The sequence below is a fragment of the Monodon monoceros genome, unplaced genomic scaffold (assembly GCF_005190385.1).
Source record: "Monodon monoceros isolate NGI ecotype Baffin Bay Population unplaced genomic scaffold, NGI_Narwhal_1 Super_Scaffold_13, whole genome shotgun sequence".
Taxonomy (NCBI): Eukaryota; Metazoa; Chordata; class Mammalia; order Artiodactyla; family Monodontidae; genus Monodon; species Monodon monoceros.
In genome coordinates, this window is record NW_021703769.1 from 13,637,727 (window position 1) to 13,657,056 (window position 19,330).

Genomic DNA, 19,330 nt, shown 5'->3' on the forward strand with positions numbered 1-19,330 from the left:
AGACATAGAAAACAAACTTATGATTACCAAAGGGGAAAGGTGGGATCAGCACCTTTCCCCTTTGGGATAAATTAGGAGTTTGGGATTAGCAGATACAAACTACTATATACAAAATAGATAAACAACAAGGTCCTACTATGTAGCACAGGGAACTGTATTCAATATCTTGTAATAAACTAATGGAAAAAAATGAAAAATTATATATATGTATACATACATACATACATATATGTATATATATAACTGAATCACTTTGCTGTACACCAGAAAACAACACAATATTGTAAATCAACTATACTTCTATTAAAAAAACCAATCAACGATTTAATAGGTATTTCTCTAAAGAAGATACTACAAACGGCCAATAAGTACGTGGAAATATCATTAGTCATTTGTCAACATAATTAGTCAGAGGAATGTAAACCAAAACCACAAGACATCACTTCGCATCCACTAAGAGGACTATAACCAAAAAGACAGGTGATAACAAGTGTTGGTGAGGATGTGGAGAAACTGGAACCCTTATCCTTTGTTTATGGGAATGCAAAATGGTGCAACTACTCTGGAAAAGAGTCCGGCAATTTCTCAAAAGGTGAACCATAGAGTTGCCATATAACCCAGCGATTCCAATCCTAGGTATATACCCTAGTGAACTGAAAACATACGTCTATGCGGAAACTTGTACATGAGTGTTCACAACAGCTTTATTCATAAAAGCTGAAAACCCAACTGTCCATCAACTGATGAATGGATAGGCAAGGTGTAGCATAGTCACACACTGTAAAGTTATGCAACAATAAAATGAAGTATTGGTATATGCTATAACATAGATGAATTTCAAAAACATTATACTAAGTGAAAGAAGCCAGTCACAAAAGACCACATATTGTGTGATTCCATTTGTAAGAAATGTCCAGAAGAGGCAAATCTATAGAGACAGGAAGTAGATTAGTGGTTGCCAGGGGCTGGGGTGGGCGGTGCTGGAGGAAATGGGGAATGATTACTAATGGGTATGGGGTTTCTTTCTGGGGTGATGAAAATGTTCTAAAATTAGATGCTGGTGATGGTTGCACAACTCTGAATATACGAAAAACTAATGAATTGTACACAGTGAAACGGTAGATTTATGGTATGTGGGTTATTTCTCAATAAAGCTGTTATTAAAACACACACACACACACACACACACACACACACACACACACACACACAACCGGGCCTTGAGTTGAGCTTCCAATTGGTACTGAGCTGCCGGGAAGGCAGGGCACTAAAGGAGGAGTCAGGGCTGACCCACTGTGAACCCAGGAAGACTGCTGATCAGTTCCCCTTATGAGCCCTTCCTGGCCATAGGCAAAGGCTCCTGACCACCAGGAGCCTTTTGTCTAATCCCAGCTGGAAAAAACAGAGTTCAGGGACTGCAGGGAGGCGGGGTGGGAGGAGAGGTTAGGAAAGAGGCGGCCGGCAATCACTGGCGTCTCTGGCTCTCCAGGGAACCTCTAATGGATCCACAAGATGTGGGGAGGTACAGCTACCAAAGGGATGCTCTGGTTTTGAGCACTGGGTAGGAAGAGATGGAAAGGAAGTGGAGAGATGACAGCCTTGAGCAGCACATGCCCTGACTGGGAACAGGAAAAGGGCCCAGTTTCTGTTTTAAAAGTCAAACAGTCTGTTTTTGAATCATTTCTTAATCATTTTAGCTCTGTTGGTCTTATTTCCCTAAGTAAACCTTGAGTCGCTCCTTCGGCTGGGACCACAACTGATACGATTTCTGCTTCCTGTACAGTGCTTAACACGATGGCCATGAGCAAAGAGTCCTTGGTGTAGATGTACAGAGGGTCATGACCTTCAGAGCCCACTTTGGACACACTCCTCACTCCAGGATCCTCACCATCTTCTGGAAAGAGCACTTCAGTTTTCTCTGGGGTACCATCCCTCCCCAGCTCCATCCATTTGGTTGGGATGGAGCTGACCTGCTCCTCTACTCCCTCCATGCCAGGCTCTTGATCTAGGCTGGCTACACAGAGCCACAGAGTTTGACGTATGGATGGGCATTTGACCCAGTTTGAGCCAATGAGGTTCAAGCCTGGGAGCTGTGCTGGAATTTGGGAAGTAGGCCTTCTTTTTCAGTTGGGATTTCTGAGAAGGAGTTGCCAGAGAAGGAGTTGCCACATGGAAAAAGTCAGCTGAGGGATGAAGAAAGACCAAAAGCCCTAAGAACACTGCTTGAGCTTCTGGATCCGGCCCAGGCTGAATCCCATTACCTCTGGGTTTTTCCAATTACTGTCATCTAATAAATTCCCTTTGTAGCTTAAACACTCTGTGCTTCAAGCTGAGAGTCCCACTTGATACCAGCTATTAATAATGGGTTCCATGTGGCTGCAGCTTTTGGAAGAGCACAAAGAGAAAGAGATGTGGGCCAAAAGTCAAGGCCATGAATTTAAGTTCCATTATGAACCTGACTACATAAGCTCCCTGTGTCTCAGTTATTCTGTCTGTAGAATGGGGCTCACACTCCTCTACGTCCTCTCCTCTCCTCTGTCTTCCAAGTTTATAGCTGTAGCCCAGACCTCTCTTTGGAGCTTCAGACCCACAAATACAGTTGTCCTCTAGGTGTCTTGAACAGAACGAAGTTTATTCTTCCTCAACAATTTTCTCTTTCATTGTTCTTCCTCTTACTAATGGTACTTTGTGCTAGAAAATGCTAGCTGTCCTCTAATATCCCTTCTTCCTTTCTCCCTCTCAGAATAATAGAATCCCTGAATTTTAATAGAGCACATGACTAGACTACATTTCCCAGACTCCTTTGCAGCTGAAGGTAGCCATGTGATCACATTCCAGCCAATGGCACGTGAGCAGAAACCATCTGTGCAACTTCTGGATCTGGCCCTCCAAAGAGAGGGAAAAAAATAAAAATGAAAAAGAGAGAGGTGGACTCCCCTTTTCCTGCTTCCCCTTCTTACTGGCCGGAATGCAGACATGGGGGTGAGCTATGTTTCATCTTGCCAACGAGGGCAATGCTCCAGGAATGGTAAAGAACAAGATGGAAGGGGGTCTCCATCCCTGGTACTGGGTAGCAGCCTTACCAGCCTGAACTGCTTATGCCTGGACTACAGGGTGAGAGGAATAAACTTCTATCTTGGTTAAGCCATGGTTAGTTTGGGTCTCTCTTAGGGTGGCTCGATTTAGGAAAACCAACCAACCAACCAACCAACCAACCAACCAACCAACCTCATTCCTCACTTAAAAGAGCTGGAGAAGTAGAAAATTCTAGAAGAGGAATAATGATGGCACTGGAGACCTGGGGGCTCCAAGAGCATCTCACCTTAGTTTTCCCTGGACATCCTGGGAACACCCAGAGAGGCAAATGCACCTGAGGTCTACCTCTCGTTATCTCCTGGATGACCTCACTCTCTCTGGGCCTCAGTTTCTCCTACTGTACCATGGAGACTAATTGATGTGATGGTCTCCCAGGTCCTTCCAGCTCTGACCTTCAGTGGTTCTGTAATTCTAGGATGGATGTTGAAACTCAGAGGCCAATGGGGTCAGGAGGGTCCCCTAAACAGGCCAGGTGGGGCTGTGGATGGGCTGGAGAGTGTACACCCCCGCTAACTGGGCAGCTGCTACTCAGCCCCTGCTGATTGCTGCCACATGGGAATGCAGGATTGCTAGGTTTTCTAATTTTTCAAGAAGACTTGGAAATTGCAATTGTTTTGGTCTGTGCAATCTCCTGATTTTTTAAATGTTGGCGACAAATTCACATTTTTTCAAACACTCTAGGGGCCAAACACAAATGTCTGCAGGCAGAATTTGGCAGGTGGCCCCTAGTCAGGAATTTTTTGTTTTGATACTATTTTCTATCCTACCTACCTTCATTCACCAAATATTTATTCAATGCCTACTGGTGGGGGGCACTGTTCTATGCTCTGGGGACAAAGCAATGAACAAAACAGAAAAAAAAAGTGCCTGTCGTCATGTTGCTTTCATTCTAGAGGGTCATCCTGATTCATTTTCCCAACAAATATGTATTGAGCAATCTGGTCCATGCACTGTGCTTAGTTGGGTTGATAAAAAATGTTCATGGTCTCTGTCCTCAGGGCACATACAGCTTAGAAGGAGACAGAAAATAAATGCATAATTATAATATAAATGAAAAATAGAGTTATGGGGAGAGATGCAATTTAAATGGGGGTGGGAGTGGTTAGGAAAGTCCTCTTGGAGGAAGCTACCTTGGAAATGGGAACTGAAAGATAAGTATGATTTAACCTAATACCTGAACTTTCTAGAACATTCTAGATTATAGCAGAAGCTTCCAGTGTGCCCCTCTTCTATGTCCTCTCAACATGCAGAGGCTTCCTCCTGTTAGGACCTGTGATTCCCTGCCCTAGGGTTTTCATGGGACAGGCCAGGACAGGGAAATAACCCCTCCAGAAAAAGCCCTCAACCCACGATGGAAGGGAATGTGTAGATAAATATCCCAGCACCCTTGCTCCTTGGGGGAGTCAATTCTGAGGTGTGTTCCAGAGTAGCCCAGAGGTCCCCGGTGGTTCTGAGTCACAGGTACCTGCAGCCATAGCTATCTATGTACCCTGTATTGGCTGCCTTCCCTTCCCTGCCTCACTTCCCCACTCTGTACCTCGTGCTTCCTGGGATCACCGCCCAACTAAACTACCAGCACTCACTCCTGGTCTCAGGCTCTGCTTCTGGGAAAAACTCGGAAGAGATGGGAGAGATGGTGGCAGGTTCCAAGGACAAAAAGCAACTCAGGACAAGTAAGAGAAAACAGGGCTGGAGAGTAGGGCAGGAGCCAGCTCATGAAGGGCCTTGGAGGCTGGGCTTAGGGTTTGTCAACGTGGAAGCCACTGACGATTTTTCAGTAGAAGAGAGACCAGGCTTGTATTTTAGGATGACCCCTCTGTAGGGGGCTGGAAAGGGCAAGAGTGGAGACCAGACAGCTGGAGGGGAAGGTGGCTGGGATTAGGTGATGGGATTGGAGAGAGCTGGCTGGTGATAAGTGACATGGACCAGGTGCCATGGGGCCCAGAACAGAGCTCTGGGCTTTGTCCCTGTCTTGAACGAGCCTGTAACTTGGTTTAAAGAGTGGTAGTGAGACACAGACACAAAAATCTTAGCCTGGATTACAAAGCCCTACGCAATCCATGGGAACTGAATTGTTGCACGAAGCTGTGGAACTTCTCAAAGGGTAAGAAGGGTGAAGGAATGGTTCTTGGGGGGCCGGTGGCTTTACTGGGGTGGTTAAAAACCATAGAACACCCAGCCTGGGTGGGCAACTCACTACTGCAGCCCCTTTGGGAAAGCCCTGCTTTTTTGCACTAGCTGCCGAGTGTGCTCTGGTGCTTTCAGCAGCTCTGGACTCTGCCATCCTTTACCTAAGCTGTGCACACTCCAAAAACGCACGCCGGATTTCCCGCAGGCACTGCTAGACATATTAACGGCATTCCTCCTCGGCAAGAGATTTCTGCACCACCAACACCATTTTTATATTCTTTACAACATAACGGCAGACGATAAATCTATCTTGCTAATTACACATCCAGCTTGTTATAACCCTCATAAAAAACACGAGCAGCTGGAAAAGCCATGAGGTGATGTCAAATCATATTCCCGGGCTCTAAACAGAAACAGAAATATTTTCCAGGCGCTGGTGTGTCTCATGGTTCCCACTCGTGTGTGGAAGCAGCTGCCAATAGGTCGCTTACCTCGGATGAGCTGACGGTGCATCTGTCCCCTAAAGCCGCGCCCTGCCACCTCTACCTGTCTCCTTGAAGAGACACGGCAGACGTCTGGAGCATCCGCATGTGGTTTGATACAAAGCCCATGGGATCGGCAGGGTTTGGGTTTCAGTGGTTGGGTTCATTTTTGCATTTTTAAGGGCGTTTTGACATTTCTTGCATGGACCACCGGTCAACCGACAGCATCTGCCCGGAACTCTAACTGGATGGTTCCCCGACATAATTTGTCGGTGATACATTTGCAAAGTTGTTGCTAAGATCCATGCTGGAGCTGACAAAATGCCTCCCCCTTGTCTCAGAAAAATGGAAGGAAAATTAAATTCATCTGCCGGAGACACTAAAATAAACAACAGGGAAGAAGAAAAGTACTTTACCTCGTTTTTCAGCTAGGATTACTGGGTTTGGCTGAAGCATCTCTTAGCCCTCTTAGGAGGAGGGAGACAGCCGAAGACTACAAGCTTATATCCTATCAAGTGGATGTTGAATGTTTCATGTGTTGGAAGAAAAGGCATGGGAGACAATGGGAGAAGCTAATTAAAATTTCACATGTCAAGGGAAAATTCCATAGGCCTTCCAAAGCCCGGCTGACGCAAAGGGGCAGCTTGTTGGAGAAGCCATCCTATGAACTGCTCTCGCAATTCCCAAGGCAAACCAGCTGGACAGACTGTCACGTTGAGAAAAAAAAAAAAAAAAAAAAAAAAGGAGGCAAAATGGATTCTTACCTTCCCGTATCTGGAGGCAAAAGTCCCCGTGAGTAAGGAGTGAAAAATAATTATTGTCTCATCCAAGTCCCACACGAACACACGCTGTGATGAAAGAGAGGGAGAGAATGGAGACAAATGCACTTGCTTGCATTTGATTTAATGTCTGCAGAAATTAATTCCCTGGGAGGAAAAATATGTCTTGAAAAACATTATCTTTAAGTTATAAAACATGTGACTCACGCATGTATCCTCGAGTCCCCATTCAACCTCAGTTGTGTAAAATATATTCTGATGGCCAAGTTTTTGGGTTCCTATCAACCCATAGATGCCAGAACCAAGACGCCTGTTCTTGCCTTTCACATAAAAGCTCAAAAGAGGAGTTCAGTCCAAAAGCAATAAAAATCGTAGAACTCATTTGACAAAATGAAATACTACCATTGTATGTTCACTGCTCACCGTAAGCCCAGCTACTTCTAAACATTTCTGTTTTTAGCAATTCTGCTGATTACCTTTATAACTCTAAATAACATACCTTTACTTATTGATTTGCCAACTTTAAACGATATCTTTTGACTGGGCAATGGGAAAGATGAGGGTTTAGCTCATGGTAAATCTCCCCCATTTCTCCAGAATTTTATATTTTTCACATATGTGAACCCCTCTATTTCCAATTCCCATCAGCACTGGATATTTTCCCTTGGCTAAAACAGCAAACCCAATATGGAAAATATGGACATTGGTGTCCCTACCTGTTCCCACTACCTCCTCGCCTCTTGAAGAGCTGAGCTTTAGCCTCACTTTTGCATTGTCAATGTGGATAAACTGGTTTGTGCATTGGGTTTTATAATTGTACTTAAGACTTCTGTGCTCTGTCTATATGTTGATTTTAAAAGTTGGTGACCAGTATAGAGCATTTATGTACATCTTGTGATTACTGTTCACTGCAGAGCAAAGTAATGTGCTAGGATTTCACTTCCTTCTCTATGTATCTAATGTCATAACTCCAGAGCCACTTCAAGGAGACTGTTCCTACCACCAAGGTCATGTGTATTCTCCTTTCTTATACTCCATCCTGATTAAAATCGTGCCATATCTCAGTTTGTTCATAGGAATCACGCCTGTCTGGAATAACTTTCTGTTTTTGCTGGAGCTTATTAATTGCTTTAATTCTTTTCTTGTTTCCAATAACATGCCTTCAGTAGAATTGCAAATTCAGCTACATCCTCTGTATCAAAGATGTTCTTCCTCTGTGACAGAATGTTCCAATGTGGACTGGATCATCTTCAGGCTTGTTACATAGCTAGCATCCTGAGACTTCCCTTTACTGCATTTCTGGGTCAGATCCACTGTTTTCTGGATCCCAAGTCTCTTTCTTGGTTTTCTTCCTTGTTTTGCTTGAGTACATCCTTAAGTTGCTTCTTCTGAAAGGAGCATGGAAAGTAACCTTCCTGCATTTTTGCTAATCTGATCATGTCTTTATTTTGCTCTAAGGTTCCTCTGGGTGCAGAATTCCAATTGGAAAATAATGCCCTCTAGATCTTTGAAAGAATCTATCTTGTGTCAAGCGTGATTAATGAGAAGTCTGATGTTTCACATGATCCTCAGTTCTTTACAGGTTTTACTTTTTTTCTCTTTGGATTTTTTAGGCTCTTTTCTTTATACTTGGCATCCTCAAATCCCATGAGGATATATCTAGGTGTTGTCTTTTTTCATTCATACTGTTCAGCACTCAAACATTTCTCAAGCCTATTTCTTTAAATAATGTCCTCCAATCTTTCCCATTGTTACATCTTTCTGGAATTCCCAATAGACAAATTAGATCTTTTGGATTGATATTGCTTATCTTTTAAAAACAGTGTTCTGTAATTTGGTCTTTTTGATCTATGTTCTCAGAGATTTCTTTAACTTTCTCTTCCAACCCTTCTATGAAACTTTTTTTTAAAAAATTTTATTTATTTTTGGCTGTGTTCGGTCTTCGTTTCTGTGCGTGGGCTTTCTCTAGTTGCGGCGAGCGGGGGCCACTCTTCATTGCAGTGCGCGGGCCTCTCACTGACGCGGCCTCTCTTGTTGTGGAGCACAAGCTCCAGATGCACAGGCTCAGTAGTTGTGGCTCACGGGCCCAGTTGCTCCACGGCATGTGGGATCTTCCCAGACCAGGGCTCGAACCCGTGTCCCCTGCACTGGCAGGCAGATTCTCAACCACTGCGCCATCAGGGAAGCCCACCCTTCTATGAAACTTTTGATTCTCACTATCATTTAAAAATTTACAGTAGCTTTTACTTTGTCTCTGAGTGTTCCTTTCCCAATAGCCTGCACTTCTTTTTTTGTGGATACAAGACCTCCTTGAATCTTTATAAGAAAACCAATCAGAATTTTTCTAAGATCTTTTCTGTTTCTTAAATTACCTCTCATAGTTTATCCTATTCATTTATCTTGGCCTCAATTTTTTATATGCTGGTTTTCATAATTTTTTCTGGTGATCATTATTTTTAAAAACAAAAGGCCTGCGTGATCATTTATGTAGCTGGTGCTGGGGGCAACAAAGGCACCTACTCAGTCTACCATCTTGAATGGACCACCTTGGAAAACTCTTTGGGGGGTCAGTGGTTGTATTTACACATTTGTAATGCCTTTAAAAGTAAAGAGAAAGGTAGTATCTAGAAGGAAAAAGGTCAACTAATACAGGTTTTCAAAACAATTAGTAGACTTGAATATTATTTTGTGAATTTTTTTTTTTTGCCTCATGTGTCCATCTTGGCATCTCCCAATTCACGCCACTGGCCCAACTCCTTGCCAAAGTCCATTTTTACATGGAAATGATTCATTTAAGATAATTAGACAGCCATAAGTTTTTACTTATTCATTCAGAAACAATTTTTAGTGAATATTATTTTGTGAATTTTTCGATCTTTTACATTTATGTGTATGTGAATGCTGGGTCATGATAATAAGTAGTGTTCTTATTATGGGTCATGGTAAAAAAAAAAGTTTGAAAACCACTGTTTTTGAAGAGAGCCTTTGGGGTTTAAATATGCTAAGTCCTAATTCATCTGAACTAACTAGGCTGGATCAGTTAAACTTAGAAATTTTGGTAAGAGAACTCTTTAAAAAATCAAGTAATTTCAAATTTAATGCAGACTCCTTAATTTACTGACTATATCCTCTCTGAAGAGGGTCTGTCCCTCTTCCCCACTAGTCCCCCAATTCTATCTCTCTGTGTTAGATTCTCAGTGGGTATACTGTTCCTGGTGGACACTCTGCTCGTGACCCTAACTCTTTAGCCCACCAGGGTTTGGGCCAGGGGTGAGCCCCTAACCCCAGCTGGGTCAGAGGCCTTTCCTTGGGAACTCAAAATTGAGACCTGGAAAGAAATTCATTGTCTTTGGGTGGCTGTTGGTAGCAATGTGATCTGAAGGACAGGGAAGCCTAGTTTGCAGAGAGAGAGGAACAGAGGGGTGAGAGATGGAAACACGACCCAACACTTCTGCAGGACTTGGTTTTAGTCAGAAGTAGAGTGAGGGGCCTGGAGGAGAGTCATGCCCACTGAAAAGACACTACCGCTTGGGGATTCTAGTACCTACACTGTGGAACATAGGGAGAGAAGGTGTAAATGCGTTTCCTTGCCCCTCCTACCTTCTGGTTCCAATATCTTGCTGACACTTGCTGTACCCTTGGCTCTTGGGTTCTAAGAGGATCCCTGTATCCTTAAAATAAACTCTGCTTTTTCACTTAAGCCAGCTCAAGTTGGTTTCTGGCACCTGCAGTCGAGGGATTTTAACTAATACATACTCAGAATTTTCCTCCTTTCCACTTCTCTACCTAATTTCTCTCTCGTGGGCTGCAGCCATTAGCAACGGTGCCAAAGACTTAAGAGGTGTGACCCATGCAAAACCTCTGTGCTGTTATTGAGCACGGCGGTGAAACACAGCTCACACCTTTTCAACTGTTCCTGCCCAGTGGTACTTACTCTGGAATCAGGAAGCAGATGTTTCCAGCATAATATCACCCCATAATCCTTCCATGCCCCCCCACCCCCTTCTCAGCTTAATGGAAAAATGTCTCTCCACCCCCACTGTCCCCTACCAAGAGCAGAAACCACGTCAGGTGATTGAATACATTTTTAAAAAATATTAAAGTACGTGTTGCTCTCCAGGATTTCTATAGCTCTGCAACTTCAAGCTGGTAGAATATCCTCAGGCATCTGGGAAGGCAGAAAGCAAGCGTGATCAAGAGTGAGTACATTTTCTTCTAGCCTTGTGCCAAGGCCTAATCTCCCTGAAGGGTCTGTGCCAAGTCTCCTTGGTTTTAGAAGGTGGTGGCTTTAAGAATTAGAGGAAAAGCAAGAACAGAATCCTCTGGACTGAGAAGAGTCCCATAAGCAGTGGGAATACTTGCTCTCTGGCAGGTCCCGAGGGCAGTCGAGCTCACAGAAGAGATGGCTGTGTATGCCAAGTGTAGGGGACGAGTGTGATGTTCAAAATATTTAACACTTTCTAGGATGATCGGAACAGACACCAGCCATAAACAACTGCTACTGCTCTCTTAGTGAATACTGGCTGACTAGTGACACTGGTTAGCTAGTACAGCCCTACCAGTGAATACTGGCTAAATATCAAGTGTCTTGGTATTGGCCATTTGTTGTTGGGGTCCCCAGCATCCATCTCCTTCTTAGAAGGAGCATCTCGATTTTCTTTTCCCTTTGTGTGCTATCTCGGTGAGACTCTCAATCAGGGGCATGAGGATCCAGGCCAGGCCAATGGGATGCTGCCTCCTTGGAATCGGACATCAAGTGACATGGCGCTAGAATCTCAAATATCTCGCTCTCCAGAAGGGGCCGGCACCCTGAAGGTTCCCCAGATTCCCCAGCGTGGTCTTTGTTACTGTTCTTTCTAACCTTGGTTGTATCACTTCCTCTCCATGCTGTTCCCTCCCAGTAGATCCTTTTTCGCTTAAGTAACCAGAATTGGTTTCTGTTGCTTGCAACCAAAGGATCGTAGCTAATACTCCAATGTTCTCACCCTCAACAAGGATTTCTGTGCTCAACATATGGCATGGAAACCCCAGAGAACAGCTGGACTTTCAGTGACCACTGCAGGTACTGACAATGAAAAAGGCAGCAGCCACCAAGCCACAATGGACGAAAGAGGCTATGATTCTGTTTTCTGAGACCACTTGAACCCTGAGATTCTCATAGAATTCTGGGAGCGGAAAGGCCCCATTAATGCAATGGAATTTCCTACCACCCTGGTGGGTGGGGACTCAGAGTCAAAACGACGCTGATTTTAAGGAAGTGATGAAAATGGTATTTCTTAGCTTATCTGAGATTGCCAGCTGAACTTTGTAGCTGCTACATAATTTGTACAGGGTTATCAATAGGGATGTGATGATGCTGCATTTGGATATCTTGACAGTGACTCAAGCTTTGCCAATACTACCCATGTACACCCATGGCACACTCAAGCCAGCAAAATGACTGCCTTTTGCAAACAAGTACGAACTCGTGCGTGTGCCCATTTTTCTCCCTTGATAGGTAACAGTTGCTTCTGTCTGTTTTGGGGGCATCCATCTTGCCTCTGTCCCTTCTAGTGGTCTTCCCCATCTTTCATGCATGCTGTTCTTTTTTGTTTGTTTGCTTGGGAAAATGTCACTGCCTGACCGATAACTCCACACTTGCTTTATTATAATAAAGATTGGCGCATCCCTTAGACCAGTAGCTCTCAGTCTGGGCTGCACTGGAATCACCTAGGGAGCTTAAACATACTGACACCTGGGTCCCACCCCCAGGGAATCTGAAATAATTGATCTGGGCTTGAGAATGAAGGTTTCTCAAAATTCCCCAGGAGATTCTCATGTGCAGCCCAGATGGAGAACCACCGAGAAACTCAGAATTACAGAAATGATGCAAACTTATTTGAGCCAGCCTCCTGGGGCCTGGGCATCTGAATTTTAAAAAGCATCCCAGGAGACTGTACCATGTAGCCAAGGTTAAGAATCACTCTAACCCAGTGGGGAAGGTCCACTGTCCAATGTCATCTTTACTGGAGGCTCTCAAAGTGTGGTGCCCAATGCACAACAGCATTGTCTAGGAATTTGTTGGAAATGTGAATTCTCAGGCCCTGCCCCAGATCTACTGAATTGGAAACTCTGGGGGGTGGCCCCAGACGTCTGGGTTTTCGCAGGCCCCCAGGTGATGTTGTTGTGGCTCACATTTGAGAATCACCCATCTTTACCATCTCTAGGGTCACTTTTCCTAGCCTGGCCAGTCAACGGTGCTTCCGTGTGGCCAACCGAATTCTTCCCTCCTTTTCATCAAGGGCCCTTTTCTCTGTTCCTGCTCTTTGTGAACACACAGGGCCATTCTCCCCCCCATAGAACTCTGCCCGACGCCTCCTGTTCCGGCCACATGTGGAGATGACATTCACCAAGTCAGGCAGAAGCCTCTGAGTTACCTCAATCTCATTGTCGCCTGCTGGGGAGGGGTCACTGCTCCGCTTAGACCGGCCTCGGAGCTTCCCGTCAGAGGCCCGGTGCGGCCTGTCTGTGTCTCCCTCTTTTGCTGGCGTGGAAGGTCCATTGTGCGTGTTATATTCACCTGGCGTAGGAGAGGGAAGGGCAGACATATCAGAGGCTTGGCTGAGTGTGTCCTCTCACGAACTATTACACCAGAACCATCTAACTCCAAAGTGGGAGGTCCCCAAGGCAGCGGCGAAGGCAAAGATCACGTAGAATCAAAATTACTCTTGAAAGTGCCTTAAACCGCCCATTCATAATCATTCATACATCCAGCAAAGATTTACTGGGTAGGTATGGTTCCAGGCACTGGTTCCATAGCACCTAAATTCTAGAGAGAGGAGAGACACATTAGACAGACAAGTAACTATATAATACGCCAGGTGGGGACATAGGTTATAGAGAATTGACAAATAAGAGTGCAGGAGTGCTGGGAGGTTACTAATTTTTTTTGTTTGTTTGTTTTACATCTTTATTGGAGTATAACTGCTTTACAATGTTGTGTTAGTTTCTGCTGTACAATAAGGTGAATCAGCTACATGTATGCCTATATCCCCATATCCCCTCCCTCTTGTGCCTCCCTCCCACCCTCCCTATCCCACCCCTCTAGGTGGTCACACAGCACCGAGCTGATCTCCCTGTGCCATGCATAGGGGAGGCCTCATGGATAAGGGGACAGCCGAGCAGGGATCTGAGAGAAGTGAGGGCAGGGGCAGCTGGGGAGCTACAATTCCAGTGAACGGAGTTTTGTGTTTACAACTGTCTATATATCCTAAAGCCCGAGAATCCCTAGACAAACAGAAGGAAGAAAATAACACATATATATATATACATATATATGCAGCTGGGCATCAAATTTTTCTACCTTTAAGCGATCCCTCCCTTGGGGTGAATGGGGCGTGTGTGGGGAGAATTCTCTAGGTTCCTATCCCTAGGCGGCTTGCTCCACTTTCTCTACTAAAAGCCAGTCATTTAAGCTTTACTTGTTAAGAAATTTGTCAACTTGAGGTTATATAGGCAAAAGCGTCCAGCACAGGGCTGGCAATTAGGAGATGTCAGTAAATGATTTAAATTGTGTTCTGGCTTGACTACACCTACATACACATGGGGATCAGTGAGAAGGTGCAGGGCCGAGGGTGGGCACCTGTGGCTTCTCATCGAGGTGGTGTTTCCGGACACAGTGTACTGAGAGGCTGCCAGGGTCCTGCCCTTGGGCAATTGTCTAATAATCCTGAATGAACAAGTGGGCAGCACTTGTTCCCAACACTCAGTTCCCAAAGCCAGCATCCAAGTTGTGTTGTTTTTTAAGCACAGAAGTTTTAAGTACATCTTATTAGACTTTATCATCTTTATTTAACTAACAAGGGAACTGAGGCTTAGTGAGATGACGTAATCCTGTTGTTACCCTACAAATTAGTGGTAGAGGCAGAAGTAAAATTTGGGCCTGCCCTTGTCACTAGAGTGACAGAACCGTAAACCAGCATGGAACCTTAGAGGACGTTCCATCCCGCTCTCATCTTACAGCTGCTCGTTTTAGCTCCCAAATGTACCCTGTGGACTCCATCTCTCCTTCCATAATTGCCAGTTCTTGGATCATCAGGGGGAAAATGCTTTTGTATAAAAATGCTTGGCAATGGACTAATTTTTTTCCTACCCTGGAAGGAATATTTCCCTCCAAAACCCAAGGGACTGAATTTTTTTTTGTTTAATATTTATAAAACTGCTTAGCAGACTAAGGACATAATAAGAAAAGATGTGATTTTGAGTTGTCAGAACTGTTGGGCTGTCTCCAACTCCCCCAAATTTTTAGGATACAGCCTTAGAGATTCCCAAACATCAAACTAGCAAAGACTTTCTTTTGGAGGGTGAGGAACAGGCACTAAATAAATTCACAGATGCTTAAGAGTCATAAATAAAGTTTATCCTGATTCACTAGGTAGTTCTAAGGCTAGGGAGGCTTAGAAAACACTTGTTGGCCCCATTAAAATCCAGGCAAATATTAAAAAGAGGAGGAAACACCAGCTACCTACAAAATGTCCCAGTAAGGTGTTATGTAGAGCCAATTTATTAGGGGTGCCAAAAAAAGCAGCCCTTTCTGACCATATACATCCTTGAGAATGAAGGGTCAAAATTCAAGGCCAAAGTCAGAGGTACACATGCTAGAGCAATTTATAGGAATCTTTCTTGGAGTCATTTCCCTCTTTTTATTTCTCCCTTTTTAATGTTTTTACTTCTTTATTTTAACAACTGTGTTGAGGTATAATTGACATACAATAAACCACACATACTTAGAGCACACAGTTTGGTAAGTTTTGACATATGGTCACACCTATGAAACCATCACCACAATCAAGATAATGAACAAATCCAGCACCCAAGAGTTTCCTTGCAATTCCTTTATAGTCTCTTCCTCCTGCTACCCCCCCAAGCAACCATGGATTTGCTTTCTTTCACTATAAATTAGTTTATATTTTTTAGAGTTTTAAACAAATGGCATCACTCGGTATGCGTGTACACACACGCACACGCGCACACACACACACACACACACACACACACTTGTCTGGCTTCTTTCAGCCAGCATAACTGTTCTGAGATTCAATCCATGTTGTCATGTATATCAATAGTTCATTCCTTTGTGTTGCTGAGTACTATTCTATTGTGTGGATGTATCACCATTTGTTCACCTATTCACCTGGGGATAGACATTTGGGTTGATTCTAGTTTTTGGCTGGACTAAATAAAGCTTTTATGAACAGTCACTCATCAGTCTTTGTATAGATATAAACTTTCTTCTTATGAGAGAGCATGATTACTAGGATATATGGTAAGTCTACGTTTGACCTTTTTTTTAAAAAAAATATTTATTTGGTTGACCAAGTGTATTTCTATATGCTAACAACAAGCAGTAGGAAATAGAATATTTTAAAATGCCATTTACAGTAACATCGAAAAATATGAAATATTTAGGGATAAATGTGACAAAAGATGTGCAATACTTGTACCCCTAAAACTACAAAACACTACTTGGAGAGGTTAAAGAAGACTTCAGTAAATGAAGAGATGTATCTCATTCACAGGTCAGAAGACTTACTATTGTTAGATACCAATTCTCTACAAATTGATCAAACACAGCCTCTGTCAACATCCCAGGCTTTTTTCTTTGTAGAAACTGCCAAGTTGATCCTGAACTTCATATGGAAGCACAAAGGACCTAGAATAGCCTTAACAACTCTGATATAGAAGAACAAAATTAGAATACTAACACTACATGACTTTAAGACTTATTACAAAGCCGCAGTAATCAAGACAGTATGGTATTGACATAAAGATAGACTAGACCAGTAGATTAGCAGATCCGTGGACCAGCATAGAGAGTGCAGAAATAAACCACATGTATATGAATGTTTTTGACAAAGATTCAAAAGCAATAAAGGATAGTCTTCTCAACAAAAGATGCTAAAATGACTGGATATCTATATCCAGAAAAAACTGTACTTCAGTGCATACCTCACATGACATGCAAAAATTAACACAAAATAGAGCATAGACCTAAATATAAAACTTATATAAGAAAACAGGAGAAAATCTTTGTGCTTTGGGGTTAGGCAAAGGATTCTCATATATAACACTAAAAGCATGACCCAAAAGGAAAAAATATTTGATATAAATTGGACTTCATGAAAAGTCCAATTTTTGATATAAATATAAATTGGACTTCATGAAAATTTAAAACTTTTGCTCTTCAAAAGACACTATTAGGAGAATGAAAAGACAAGTCACAGTCCAGAAGAATATAATTGCAAAACATATATATGATAAAGTAAGTTGTATTAGTTAGAGGTCTCCAGGGAAATAGAAGCAGTAGGATATAGATGTAGATATAGACAGATAGATATAGATGATATAGATAGAGATTTATTATAAGAATTGACTCATGTGGCTATGGAGGCCAAGAAATCCCACAATCTGCCTTGCGCAAGCTGGAGAACCAGAAAAGCCAATATTATAATTCGGTCTGAGTCAGAAGGCCCAAGAACGGGGAGTTCCAATATCTGAGGGCAGGAGATGAATGTCCAAGCTCAAGAAGAGAGAATTTGCCCTTCCTATGCCTTTTTGTTTTATTTGGGCCCTCAATAGATTGGATGCCCACCCACATTGGTTAGGGCAGCTCTTCTCTACTCAGCCTACTGATTCAAATGCTAATCTCTTCTGGAGATACCCCTCACAGACATACCCAGAAATAATGTTTTACTAGCTATCTGGGCCTCCCTTGGCCCAGTCAAGTTGACATAAAATTAACCATCCAGAATATATTTTTTTAAACTCTCAAAACCAATAATAAGAAAACAAGTAACCCAATAAAGAAATGGGCAAAGTACTTGAACAGACATTTCACCAAAGAAGACATAGGCCTGGCAAAAAAAGCACATGACTAAGGTGCTGAGTATTAGTCATCAGAGAAATGCAAATTAAATCATCAGTGAGATACTACTACATACCCCCTAGAAAGGATATAATTATAAAGACTGACCATAGCAAAGGTTGGCAAGGTTGCAGAGCAACTGGAACTCCCTTAACCCTGCTGGTGGGAATGTGAAATGGTACAACCACTTTGGAAAACAATTTAGCAGTGTCTTAAAAAGTCAAACGTAGGGACTTCCCTGGTGGTGCAGTGGATAAGACTGTGCTCCCAATGCAGGGGGCCTGGATTTGATCCCGGGTCCAGGAACTAGATCCCACATGCATGCCGCAACTAAGACTCTGCATGCCACAACTAAGGAGCCGGCGAGCCAAAACTAAGGAACCCACGAGCCACAGCTAAGGAGCCCACCTGCCGCAACATCCTTGTCTTGTTTCTGGTCCTAGGGGGGTAGCTGTAGGTTTTTTGTAGCTGTCCTATTTTAGTCAGTTTAGGCTGCTATAAAAAAAAATACCATAGACTGGGTGGCTTAAACAATAGAGATTTATTTCTCACAGTTCTGGAGGCTGCAAAGTTCAAGATCAAGGCTCTGGCCAGTTTGGTTCCTGGTGAGAGTCCTCTTCTTGTTTTCAGATGGATGTCTTTTTGCTGTCTCCACACATGGTGGGGAGACAGAGAGATATCATCTCTCTTGTACCTCTTCTTATTAGGGCACTAATCCAACTTTGAGGACTCCACCCTTATGACCTAATTACTTCACAAATACCCCCACCTCCAAATACCATTACACTGGGGATTAGGTCTTCAACACATAAATTGTGGGGGGAGGGATATAAAAATTCAGTCCACTGCATGCCTTTTTCTGATAAAGGAAGTTCCTTTCTACCCCTAATTTGGAATTTTTATCAGAAACAAATGATAGATTTTGTCAAATGTTTTTCTGTGCATATGTTGAGATAATCTCTTTTTTTCTTTCAAGTTACTTAATATGGTGAATTACATTAATTTTTAAATTTTAAACCAACTTTGCATCATTAAGATAAACCCCACTTAGTCATGATATAGTATCCTTTAATATACAGTTGGGCTAATTTGCCAACATTGTGTCTAGGAATTTTGTATCTATGCTTATGAGAAATATTGGTCTGTTGTTTTCTTTTAATGTCTTTGCCTAGTTTTGGCATCAGGGTAATGCGTTCCTCATAGAATGAGTTCGGAAGTATCCCTTCCTCTTCAATTTTCCGGAAGAATTAATGTAGAACTGATATTTCTTACTTAAATGTTTGGTAGAATTAATCAGTGAAGACATTTAGGTCTGGCAATTTCTTTATGGGAACGTTTTTAACAACAAAAAAAATTCAGTTTATTTAGTAGATATAGGCCTATTTCTTCTTGAACAAGCTTCAAAAGTTTTTGTCCCACAAGGAATTTCTTCATTTCATCTAAGTTGTTGACTATTGCATTGTTAGCCTTCTAATATCTGTAGGGTCTGTAGTGACGTCACCTCTCATTTTATTGGTAATTTATATCTTTTCTTTTTTCCCCATATCAGCTTGTGTAGCGTATTATCAATTTTATTGGTCTTCTCAAAGAACCAAGTTTTGGTTTCAATGATTTTCTCTATTGGTTTTCTGTTTTCAGATTTTATTGATTTCCATTCTGATCTTTGTTATTTCCTGTCCTCTACTTACTCTGGGTGTAGTTTGCCTTTCTTTTTCTAGTTTCTTAAGGTGGAAGATAAGGTGCTTGGTTTAAAACCTTTCTTCTTTTCTAATATAGGGATTTAGTGCCACAAATTTCCCTTTAAGTACTGTGTTAGTGACATTCCATAAATTTTGATATGCTGTGTTTTCATTTTCATTAGGTTCAAAATACTTTTAAATTTACCTTTGATTTTTCCTTTGACTTGTGGTGTATTAGCCAGGGTTCTCCAGAGAAACAGA

At 42.6% G+C, this 19,330-nt stretch overlaps 1 protein-coding gene across 4 annotated transcripts in view; it reads right to left on the reverse strand.

Moving 5' to 3' along the window:
• The window catches only part of EYA2 (EYA transcriptional coactivator and phosphatase 2), a 211,790-nt gene that overhangs the window by 66,651 nt on the left and 125,809 nt on the right, over positions 1-19,330 (reverse strand). For all 4 annotated transcript variants that reach the window (XM_029221778.1, XM_029221777.1, XM_029221776.1 and 1 more), the window contains 2 exons: positions 12,904-13,046; positions 6,473-6,556 (listed from right to left, as the gene is read on the reverse strand). In XM_029221778.1, coding sequence (XP_029077611.1) covers positions 6,473-6,556; positions 12,904-13,046 — 227 coding nt within the window. The remainder of the gene's footprint in view (positions 1-6,472; positions 6,557-12,903; positions 13,047-19,330) is intronic.